This window comes from Eubalaena glacialis, chromosome 3 (assembly GCF_028564815.1).
Source record: "Eubalaena glacialis isolate mEubGla1 chromosome 3, mEubGla1.1.hap2.+ XY, whole genome shotgun sequence".
NCBI classification, from domain to species: Eukaryota; Metazoa; Chordata; class Mammalia; order Artiodactyla; family Balaenidae; genus Eubalaena; species Eubalaena glacialis.
Genome location: NC_083718.1, coordinates 53,315,302 through 53,327,868, shown reverse-complemented (window position 1 = coordinate 53,327,868; position 12,567 = coordinate 53,315,302). Strand labels below are relative to the sequence as shown.

Sequence of the window (12,567 nt, the reverse complement as noted above, 5' to 3'; positions counted from 1 at the left end):
CATTTTTGTTTCACCTGCTATATCTTCCAAGTTCACTGATCTTTTCTTATGCAATGTCTAATCTGCTGTTAATTCTTTCCAGTGTATTTTTCATTTCAGATGTTAACTCTCATCTCCACAAGTTCCACTTGGGTCTTTCTGGTATCTTCTGTATCTCTCTCCATTGTGTTCATGTTTTCCTCTATTTTCTTGAATATATAGAATATATTTATAATAGCTGTTTTTCATCTTTGTCATTTCTGTGCCTGCTTTCACTGACAGGTTTTTCTCCTGGTTATAGATCATATTTTCCTGTTACTTTTGCATGCTTGAAAGACTTTTACCGTAAGCCAGATATTATAAATTTTACACTCTTGTTTGCTGGATTTTGTTGTGTTCCTTTAAATTATGTTAGACTTTGTTTGGGCATTAATTCAGTTACATGGAATCAATTTGATCCTTACAAGGCTCATTTTTAAGCTTTGTTAAGGCAGGGGCAGAGCAGCCTTTAATCTAGAGCTTAATTTAGCCCCAGTACTGAAGTGAAATCCTTCAGAGGCCTCCATCATATGCCCCATACACTACATTTGCTTTCCACTCTGACCAGTAGGAAATGAAAGAGTCTCAGTCCTATGTCAACTCCACGAATTGTATGGCTTGCTGCTTTCTTCTATCTCATTCTCCAGCCTGTTAGTTTCCTCTCACACATTCACAGATTAGTATTCAGCCAGAGAGACCCTTCTATAGATCTCTGGAACTCTCCCTTTGTATGCAAGAGCATCCTCTCTAGTATGCAGCCCTGTATATTCAGTCTGGCTCAAATTGGCAGGGTGGCCAAGCTCTTTTGGATCCCCCCTCCCTGCACTGAAATTGTTTCCAGATAATAAGCTGAGGAAACTGTAGGGTTTACTTTCTCTTCTCTCATAGTTTCATACTACTTTCAGTGCAATGTCTGAAAATCATTATTTCAACAACTGTGTCTTGTTTTCTTCCTGTTTTAAATAAAAGGGTAAATCTTGTCCCTATTATACCACCATGCCCAAGAGCAGAAGTTCCAAAAACATTAATTTAAAAACCAGCATAATATTCCATGAAGTAATGTACCGTAATTTACTTAACTATTATCTGACAACTGTCTAGGTATTTTCATTTTTTCATTCATAAACAAAGATATGATGAATACCTTTGTACATAAAGCATAATACAGTTTTAATTAAAATCTTCAGGGAAAAAACTGACTCTATAATTTGATTATAGTGCATTCTAAGTATATTTCTTCCTGGGATTAATTCCTCTTTCTGCAGCAACTGCACAGGCATATTAGAATGGTGGTGACAATTTTGGGAGGGTGGGGTGGGAGATTATATCTGAGGCAAAAAAAATTTTTTTTAATAATCTGCCATTATCAGATTGAATTCAGAATAAAGGTGCCAAAGATGCATTAGTTTTGTTCTCTATCCACTTCATCTATAAGAAGGGCTAAATTTGGCTACTTTTACTCTCTTGATTTCCACTCCAATGAAATGCTTCTCATAGAGGTTTAAGAAGTTTATTCCATTTCTCTCTACTCAAAATCCATTAAGTTATTTTTATGTTGCATCAGCAGTTAAAGAAAGGGACTCCAATTTGGCAGCCAATAGGATAAAACTTGCCAATTCTTATATTGCCTGAGACTATATTATTTGAGACACTGAAATGCTCCTTCACTCAAGGGGGAAAGGTAAGTTGTTAGCTGAATCTTTATCACTTGATTCAGATTCTACCTTAGTCAGTTGCTGGGTCGGGTCAAGATGTAAAAACTTGGGAAACTTTCTATCTGAAAAATAACTGTTCCAAAGATTATCAGGCTAATATGTGCAAGGAGGGAGTTTCCTGCTTCCATGTGCTACCTTTCTTGGCTTCTGCTTTATCGGTTTGCTTAATTTGTTTATAGGTCTAGCTATAGGAATTTGGGTAAATTAATCTCTCTGCCTCAGTTTCCTCATTTATAAAAATAAAAGTAATAGTACCTATCTCATATGGGTGTTTCCAAGATATAAAATATATACGTAAAACCAACAGTGCCCAGCACAAAGTAGACACTACATAAGTGTTAGCTGATATATAATTATTATTAGTCACAATATGGCCATTTCTCCAAAGTGAAAATGTCTCAGCAACACAGATGCAAGATATTTTGATGTGGTGACCAACAATATAGAACCACAAGTCTTTTATCTAATAGTTTTAAACTTCTGATTCTCCTGGTAAAACAACAAATCCCCAAACCAACCAACCAACGACACTGTCATTAAGGGGGGGAAAAAAAAAAAGGAAACTAGGACTTCAGGAGCGTCTTCCATGTGCTTTGCACTTTATATATATTATCCAACTCCAACTTCAAAACAATTCTATAAAATTGGCATTTTTACTGTATCTCATGCAATCTAAGACATCACCAATTATAAGAAGTACCATTATTTTCTATAATGCTAAGAAACACAACACAGCCAATTAAATATAGTACTCCATCAATTTTAAAACACATCTATAATTTTTAAAATGTTAGAAACTGAATGTTTGCCTTATATTTGATAAAATATATCTCCATTTTACAGATTAGGAAACTGAAGATAAAGAGAGGTGAAATACCCAATGCCTCATAGTAAGTGCAGAATTGAGTCCCAAACCAAGATCTTCTGGTATCCAAAGACTATGCTCTTTCTATTAAACTACGCCACCTCTCTAAGATATTTTAGAAACCATTATCAAATATTTACAAATATTCTAAATTAAAATCTTGTTCTGTCTCAAGTGTACATTTAAAAGATTTTAAAGTACTTTATCAGTTCAAAAGGAAGCTTTAAAATTAAAATAAAGATGTTAACTCTTTAACATTTTTTGAGGCTAATTTATTATGATATATTATGCACAATTTAATCAATTAAAGAGACTAATAAGATAGTTCTAAGCCCTTAAAAAAGAACATTTTTCTAATAATCCCTTTAAAATAGTCACTGCTATTTTTTCCCTGAAATATGAAGTTATTCATTTTCACATACAAAAGTAAGAATATTAATCTTACCTTAGCTTTATCTGTCATTAAGAGCATTTAAAAAAAAAAAAAAAACTTTACCATGAAATTACTGTTGGTGGGACTTCCCTGGTGGCGCAGTGGTTAAGAATCTGCCTGCCAATGCAGGGGACACAGGTTTGAGCCCTGGTCCGGGAAGATCCCACATGCCGCGGAGCAACTAAGCCCATGCGCCACAACTACTGAGTCTGCGCTCTAGAGCCTGCGAGCCACAACTACTGAGCCTGCGGTCTAGAGCCCGTGCTCCACAACCAGAGAAGCCACCGCAATGAGAAGCCCGCGCACCACAACAAAGAGTAGCCCCTGCTCGCCGCACCTAGAGAAAGCCCGTGCACAGCAACGAAGACCCAATGCAGCCAAAAATAAATAAATAAATAATTTTTTTAAAAAAAGAAAAAAAAAGAAAATATTGTTGGTTCCTATTTGTAACAGTAATACTTATAAAATTCCTCAAGAAAGATAAACTCCATAAATCTATGTTTTTAAATCTTAGCTTCCCTTACAATTACAAACGTACAGCATAGTTTAAAATAATCATCTCCTAGAACCTTAAAAACAGACATTTAATAAAAAATGTCAATTATCTAGAAATAGTACATAAATGCTTAAATTGTTATTGGAAAATAATTTTAGATAAAAGGGGAAAAAGCAGAAATAATATGTGCAAGTGGACATTTTATCCAAACCTCCAAATTTCAACATTTCCTAATATATATATGTGTGTTTGTATATATATACTACATACACTAACTTAAAAAGTGATGCAGATTTTTTAAAAGATGAAAAAAACTAAAACACACCTTTTTTGCGCCAAATGCTTTAATCTGCATCACTAAAATATATGAGATAATTTTTCCAGATAACATGGTCAACAGAACTCGTATAAAATCCTTATAATCCACCATGTAAATTTCATCACTTTGTACAACAAAACAAAGCCCCAAAAAAATCACAAATTGCTCTTTTACCACTCTATAATGGAATTAAAGAATGAATGTATTAATTTTGTCTTCTTAATTCCCTGGCTATTATCAATTGTCTTGGTTCTAGGGCACTTTAAAACTGAGGCACAGGAGCTTCCCTGGTGGCACCGTGGTTAAGAATCTGCCTGCCAATGCAGAGAACACAGGTTCGAGCCCTGGTCCGGGAAGATCCCACATGCCGCGGAGCAACTAAGCCCATGAGCCACAACTACTGAAGCCCATGTGCCTAGAGCCCATGCTCTGCAACAAGAGAAGCCACCGCAGTGAGAAGCCCGCGCACCACAACGAAGAGTAGCCCCTGCTCGCTGCAACTAAATGAAAGCCCATGCGCAGCAACGAAGACCCAACGCAGCCAAAAATAAATAAATTTATTAAAAAAAAAAAAAACCTAAGGTACAAAAGATTATCACTTGTATACATGCCCAGTTTCCAGTGTACAATATGTAAGGCACTTATCTTTGTGAGGTATTTTTACTCAATTTAATGCTGTTTTTAAATGCCTATCATGGAAGATTACCTTCAGGTTATTATAACTAACTTTCTAGAAATGTAACTGATCAAGATTTAAATGTTCTTTGGAAAATGATTCTCAATATAGTATTTATCATACTATAAAGAAATTATAACTTTTTCTTAGATTTTAAGCACCAAAGAAAATCATAAAAAACTAACAGATTCAAGTAAACTGGCATTTCTGTAATAATGTAGTAAAAATAAATAAGATGGAACTGCATTTTAAGCAAATAAAACGAATGGCTAATATTTCTATAATATTCTAAGCAATATATCGAAATGATCTCATATGTATTAAGATTCAATGGATACACAGACCACGGTTGTGAGCAGGCAACAATTAGTATTTGAAGTGACACAGAGGTTTAGGATTTTATTCACGTACATACATAAATATCAGTAATGTTATATCACTACTTGGAAGAAAGTTCAACATCCATAATCATTTAAGAAAATGCAAATTAAAACAAAAACGAGCAACAGATTTTAAACTAATTCCATTAGGGTAACAAAATTATCCAAACTGGTAAAACTGTAGTGAAACAGGCACTATACTAAGTTAATGGCCCTAATGCTCTTGTAAAATGGTATTACTCTTTTGGAAAGCAATATTGCAATCCTACCAAGACCCATAAAAATATTAGCACACTTTCATTATTTTAACGATTAATACAGCTTCTGGATATTATAAGAAAAAAGATACAATTCTGAATTATAGTAACTTTGTATAGGTTTCAACCATAATTCTTTTTCTGTTGCTCATCTTTACGTGAAATTAAATGTTTTTGAATTTTTAAGATAGAAATGTGAATCAGGATATAGATATAGGTATATAAGTCCCTTTTCTGTTATTTTCATGAAGTAATTAAAAATCTGGCCCCTAGGATACTTTCAAGATCACTTGGCTCTGGTCCCCTCGCCCACTCTTATCTGGTTTCTTTTTCCTTTTGTCTTCATTGTCCTTGTCCTGCTTGACTTGTCTGCAGATTCCTCTCAGTGTGAGGCTGTGTACTGGAAGGGAAGTTTTGGCTGCTTAATTTTGAAACTCTAGAGCTCCAGACAGCTCTAGAAAACCTTACCATGAACCCCCTGTACTCTTCACCTGTGGGCAATTTTAGGCTTCTGCCATTCTCAGGTCAATTAGACTCCCTACTGTTTCCTTCTGCTTCCTCCTACAGAGATGCCAATGCTACACAAATCTTGGAGCTGTTGATAGTTTGTCCCTAGTTTCTCTGATCAACTAGGTTTTGTTACAGATATTGCCCAAGTGCTTTTGGTTATGCTATCCTAGTTATTTTGTTAAGGATTCGGGAAAATTCAAAAACTATGCTATAACCACTGTCATCATCCCCGAATTCCAATAACTCTGAATGATTTTTGACAGAATGCATGAATGGGAATACACAAATGAATAGATTAGTATTGCTAAACTGTTTCCATTCCATTATCTTTTCCATTACTTTTGCCTCCATTCAACCAACTATCTTAATAAAATGGATGATTTCATGAAAAAGAGGTGCAGAGACTGATAAGCAAGACAAGTTTAGTGAATAAGGACTTTAAATTGGTAAAGGAGTGAACTACTCAGTTAACTGAAAGAAACAATTCCTATTCATTCCTCCTTGACGATATTCTGCAATATCTGCATGGGTCAGAGACAGTTACTTAAGATACTTTTTGATTATTGTCGGGGGTCTAAAATATACTCTCTGGGGAAATGCTACTTTATTTATCTTTCTATGCCCCATGTATTGCAGTCCTGAGATAAACCATCTGTCTGTTTTTAGCTTACGCTTAAATAACATTAGCCTTACATAGGCAAGGAAATTTTTATTTTGAGCCCTTTCTTTCTATTCATCAACATCCTGTTTGATGAAACAAGAACAAATTCCTCCTTTTTTTCAAGTGAAAAGCCATAGAATCCAGTAAAAGTTAAGAATGTATCTGGATATTTATCCTCAGTAAGTTTCTTCTTGAGTGTTTTTTTTTTTTTGGCTGTTTGGTCTTCGTTGCTGCGCGCGGGCTTTCTCTAGTTGTGGCGAGTGGGGGCTACTCCTCGTTGCGATGCACGGGCTTCTCATTGCGGTGGTTTCTCTTGTTGTGAAGCACAGGCTCTAGGAGTGCGTGCTTCAGTAGTTGTGGCATGCAGGCTCAGTAGTTGTGGCGCACGGGCTTAGTTGCTCTGTGGCATGTGGGATCTTCCCAGACCAGGGCTCGAACCCGTGTCCCCTGCATTGGCAGGCGGATTCTTAACCACTGCACCACCAGGGAAGTCCTTGAGTGATTTTTGTTTTATTTTTTTTTTATTTCATCTTTCTCTTTATTCTCAAAGTATGATAGTATAGAACTCCAAAAGGAATAGGCTGTTCCTTGTGTGGTCTCCAGTGCTTTGAGGAGCAGAGCTAAGCCCCCAGGAATGTGACAGGATCATCTCAAAAAGCTAGCAGTAGCTACTAGGCTGAGTTGGACAGCCCCAAGTCAAATCCTGGGCAAATCCTTGGATGTGTGGTAGGGCTTGGGCTCTTGAAGAGGAATAGGGGAGGAAATCATTTTGTGATGACAACTGAGCAGAAGAGCACTCTGTACCAGAAAGGTCTGGTGGGAGAAGTAGGGCAGGTGACACTCCTTTCTGTCACTACCTAAGGGCAGAGGCACGTGACTCCAGCAAGAGGCCAAAGTAGGTAGCAGCTCCTTGGATCCCAGAAGGGAGATGCCAGACCACTCCAGGGCTGGTTAACTGGCATTGTCAGGCAGTGGAATGCTAGCCATAAGAATGGAGACAAATTGCTCCAATTTCTGCGCAGCTTGCTTCCCGGCCTCTAGTACTTCCTTGTGATTAGCCTTCTCCTGGCTTTCATAATCCCAGATGACCTTGTTAGTGATGAGAGAGAAGCCAAAGACTCGAAGACCACAGTGCCTTGCAACTATAACTTCTGGTACTGTGCTCATGCCAACAGCATCTGCCCCCAGCTTCTGCAGCAGATGACACTCTGCCACAGTCTCAAAGGTGGGGCCTGCCACCATCACACAGGTTCCTTCCTGTAACTCTCTCTGCTCTCCCATTTGTTTCCAGGTACTGTGAGCCTTCTGCCTCATATCCCGGTCATAGGCATCAGACATGGCAGGGAAACGAACTCCAAACCTTTCATCATTGGGCCCTCTGAGAGGGTTCTCACCGCAGAAACCAGGTAGATTGATGTGATCGCGGATCAGCATGATATCTCCAACCTCAAACTTGGGGTTGAGCCCTCCAGCTGCATTGGTGACCACTAGGGTGTCCACACCCAGAAGCTGGAAAACCCTCACTGGGAATGTCACCTTCCAGAGCGGGTAGCCTTCATACATGTGGAACCTGCCCTGCATCATCACACATCCTCTGTCATTCAAGATCCCAAACACCAGTCGACCAGCATGACCTGGCACTGTACTTTTGGGAAACTTCGGTATTTCACTGTAGGCAAAGATCTGGGCCTGAGTTAATTTGTCACTCAGACCTCCTAACCCAGAACCACAGATCACCGCCACTTGAGGTCGGTGTTTGGTGTGAGACAAAAGCCATTTTGCAGTGTTCTGATAATCTTCATACGTGAATCCGTTGTCCATGGTCCCGCCAACGCCCTCTCCATCAGTTTGCCCTTCTCCGCTCAGACCTACTCCACTGAGCGGAGCTACCGCCAGTCACCGGGTACGATCCACACCCCTTGAGTGATTTTTAATTCCCAAAAGAACATAGTAATTTAAGTTTCCATTTCAAGAAGCTACAAAAAGAACAAAAAATTAAATTTAAAGAAAATATAAAGAAATATAAAGATAAGGGGAAAAACCAATGAAACAGAAAACAGATGTTCACTAGAGAAAAATAAGCAAAGCCAAAACCTGGTTTTGTGAAAAGATCAGAAAAATTTTAGCAAGAATGATGAAGAAAGAAGAGAAAAAAGACAAAAGACCAATATCAGGAATGAAAAGGGACATCACTACATATCTTAGAGAATCAAAAATTAATAAGTAAATCTTATGAACAACTTAAGCCAAATAAATTGGTTATTTGGAAAAAATGGACAAATTTCTCAAAAAAATACAATTTACCAAAGCTGAGTGAATAAAAAGTGAAACATCTGAATAGTCCCATATCTATTAAAGAAACTGAATCTTTAATTAAAAACCTTACTGCAAAGAAAACCGGATAGCTTCACTGTTATATTCATTCAATCACTTAGGTAAGAAATAATGCCAATCTTACAAAAATTTTTCTGGAAAATAGAAAAAGAGGAAACACTTCCCATTTCTTTTTATAAGATCAGAATAACTTTGACACTTACGCCTGGCAAGAATGATACAAAAAAAGGAAGACAATTGCTCTCATTAACATAGGTAAAAAAAATCCTTAAAAATACATTAACAACAGACTCACAGATACAGAGAACAGACTTGTGGTTGCCAAGGGGGAGGAGGGGTCGGGAAGGGAAGGGAAGGGAAGGGAAGGGAAGGGATGGATTGGGAGTTTGAGATTAGCAAATGCAAACTATTATATAGAGAATGGATAAACAACAAGGTCCTAATGTATAGCACAGGGAACTGTATTCAGTATCCTGTAATAAACCATAATGGAAAAGAATTTAAAAAATAAAGTAGTTCATTCACTCCTTTACCAATTTAAAGTCCAAATGTCACCCTTTTCAATACAGCCTACCCTTACCACCCTATTTAAAACTGTAACCCAATACCCCCTTCATTCTATACTCCTATCCTTGTCTTCCTGTGGTAGAATTTAAGCTCCACGAGCGGAAAGATTTTTGTCCATTTTTGCTCAGTGATATATCCTAGGAACTTAGAACAGTGCCTGGCACATAGAAGGCACTTAATAAATATTTACTGAATGCATGAATAAATGGTTAAGAAAAATAAGGCATAACTTCAAATAAGGTTGATTTTCACATGAGAGTGAATTTTAGTTAAGTATAAATTTTAGAATGACAGAGACTATTCAAATCCTACTCCACCACTTATTAGCTGTGTAACTTCAGGATGAATTATTTCTTGTCTAGAAAATACAGATAATAATAGTGTCTGCTTTATAGGATTGTGGTGAGGACTAAATAGAGTAACATATCTAAAGCACTTAGCATAATGCATGGCTCATAGTAAGAGCTCAGTAAATACAGCTAATAATTTTTCTCTCCTGTCTTAAGCTTGCTTCAATGAAATAAAGTTAATTTACAATATTATGTTAGTTTCAGGTGTACAGCAAAGTGATTCAGTTATATATATGTATATATATTTTCAGATTCTTCTCCATTATAGGTTATTATGAGATATTGAATATAGCTCCCTGTGCTATACAGAAAATCCTTGTTGTTTATCTATTTTAAACATAGTAGTGTGTATCTGATAATTCCATACTCCAAATTTATCCCTCCCCTCCTTTCCGCTTTGGTAACCATAAGTTTGTTTTCTATGTCTGGGAGTCTGTTTCTGTTTTGTAAATAAATTCATTTGTATTAATTTGTCAGATTCCACATATAAGTAATATATAATATCTGCTTTCTCTCTCTGATTTACTTCACTTAGTATGATATTCTCTAGGTCCATCCATGTTGCTGTAAATGGCATTATTTCATTCTTTTTCATGGATGAGTAATATTCCATTGTACATATGTACTACATCTTCTTTATCCATTAACCTGTTGATGAACACTTAGGTTGCTTCCATGTCTTGGCTATTGTAAATAGTGCTGCTATGAACACTGGGGTGTACATATCTTTTTGAATTAGAGTTTTCATCTTTTCTGAATATATGCCCAGGCGTGGGATTGCTGGATCATATGGTAGCTCTATTTTTAGTTATTTAAGGAACCTCCATACCGTTCTCCATAGTGGCTACACCAATTTTCAAACCCACCTTTTTCTCCACACCCTCTCCAGCATTTATGCTAATAATTATTTTTTATTATTATTGAGTATCTAACCAGAAGTCATGTATAAATGGATCAAAAATCTCCAGTTAAGTTTCTAGCAGCAAAGTCAGTCTCTGACCCTATCCATATTATATACCACCTTCATCAATAGCTGACTTGAGGAGGGAGGGGCAAGATGGCGGAAGAGTAAGACGCGGAGATCACCTTCCTCCCCACAGATACATGAGAAATACATCTACACGTGGAGCTGCTCCTACAGAACACCCACTGAACGCTGGCAGAAGACGTCAGACCTCCCAAAAGGCAAGAAAATCCCCACGTACTTGGGTAGGGCAAAAGAAAAAAGAAATAACAGAGACAAAAGAATAGGGACGGGACCTGCACCAGTGGGAGGGAGCTGTGAAGGAGGAAAGGTTTCCACACACTAGGAAGCCCCTTCGTGGGCAGAGACTGCGGGTAGCAGAGGGGGGAAGCTTCGGAGCCACGGAGGAGAGCGCGGCCGCATTGGTGCGGAGGGCAAGGCGGAGATTCCCGCACAGAGGAGCGGTGCCGACCAGCACTCACCAGCCCGAGAGGCTTGTCTGCTCAGCCGCCGGGGCGGGCGGGGCCTGGGAGCTGGGGCTCGGGCTTCGGTGCTAGCCGGGAGGGAGTCCGGGAAAAAGACTGCAGCTGCCAAAGAGGCAAGAGAATTTTTCTTGCCTCTTTGTTTCGCAGCGCGCAAGGAGAGGGGATTCAGAGCGCCGCCTAAACGAGCTCCAGAGACGGGCGCGAGCCGCGGCTATCAGCGCGGATCCCACAGCAACAGGGACGCAGAGGGAAAAACGGAGAGATTCCCGCACAGAGGCTCGGCGCCGAGCAGCACTCACCAGCCCGCGAGGCTTGTCTGCTCACCCGCCGGGGCGGGCAGGGGCTGGGAGCTGAGGCGCGGGCTTCGGTCGGATCCCAGGGAGAGGACTGGGGTTGGCTGCGTGAACACAGCCTGAAGGGTCTAGCGCACCACAACTAGCCGGGAGGGTGCACGAGAAAAAGTCTGCAGCTGCCGAAGAGGCAGGAGACTTTTTCTTGCCTCTTTGTTTCGCGGCGTGCAAGGAGAGGGGATTCAGAGCGCCACTTAAACGAACTCCAGAGACGGGCGCGAGCCGCGGCTATCAGCGCGGACCCCAGAGACGGGCATGAGACGCTAAGGCTGCTGCTGCCGCCACCAAACAGCCTGTGGGCAAGCACAGGTCATTCTCCACACCGCCCCTCCCGGGAGCCTATGCAGCCCGCCACGGCCAGGCTCCCGTAATCCGGGGACAACTTCCCCGGGAGAGCGTACGGCGCGCCTCAGGCTGCTGCAACGTCACGCCGGCTTCTGCCGCCGCAGGCTCGCCCCGCCTCCTCCGTACCGCTCCCTCCCCCCGGCCTGACTGAGCCAGAGCCCCCGAATCAGCTGCTCCTTTAACCCCGTTCTGTCTGGGCGGGGAACAGACGCCCTCAGGGGACCTACACGCAGAGGCGGGTCCAAATCCAAAGCTGAACCCCGGGAGCTGTACGAACAAAGAAGAGAAAGGGAAATCTCTCCCAGCAGCCTCAGAAGCAGCGGATTAAAGCTCCACAAACAACTTGATGTGCCTGCATCTGTTGAATACCTGAATAGACAACGAATCATCCCAAATTTAGGAGATGGACTTTGGGAGCAGGATATATTAACTTTTTCCCTTTTCCTTTTTTTTGTGAGTGTAGATGTGTATGCTTCTGGGTGAGATTTTGTCTGTATAGCTTTGCTCTCACCGTTAGTCCTAGGGTTAGGTCCGTCCGTTTTTTTTTTTTTTTTTTTTGGCTTAAAAATTTTTTATTTTCCCTAATAAATGTTTTCTTAATAATTTTTTCCTTATTTTCTATTTTTAAAAAATTTTTAATAAGTTTTTTCATATTTTTTATTTAAAAAAATTTTTTTTCTTAATAAATTTTTTCTAAATAATTTTTTTCTTATTTTTAGTATAAAAAATTAATAAATCTATTTTTAAAAATTAAAAAAAATTTTTTTTTCTTAATAAATTTACTCTTAATAATTTTTTTTCTTATTTTTTATTATAATTGCTTTATTTTATTTTATTTTTTC

The 12,567-nt window shown here is 39.2% G+C and overlaps 2 protein-coding genes across 3 annotated transcripts in view; both read right to left on the bottom strand.

Annotated features, from left to right (window-relative positions):
* ACBD6 (acyl-CoA binding domain containing 6) overlaps positions 1-12,567 on the bottom strand; it is a 239,009-nt gene that overhangs the window by 170,319 nt on the left and 56,123 nt on the right. The gene's annotated exons all lie outside the window — the stretch shown is intronic.
* On the bottom strand, positions 6,846-8,237 carry LOC133087938 (purine nucleoside phosphorylase-like). The gene has a single exon (XM_061185656.1). It carries the CDS (start codon positions 8,149-8,151, stop codon positions 7,282-7,284), a length of 870 nt encoding a protein of 289 aa, XP_061041639.1. The 5' UTR covers positions 8,152-8,237; the 3' UTR covers positions 6,846-7,281.

Excerpts from the sequence above, each read along its gene's own strand:
- LOC133087938 (XM_061185656.1), bottom strand. The coding sequence starts at position 8,151 with ATGGACAACGGATTCACGTATGAAGATTATCAGAACACTGCAAAATGG.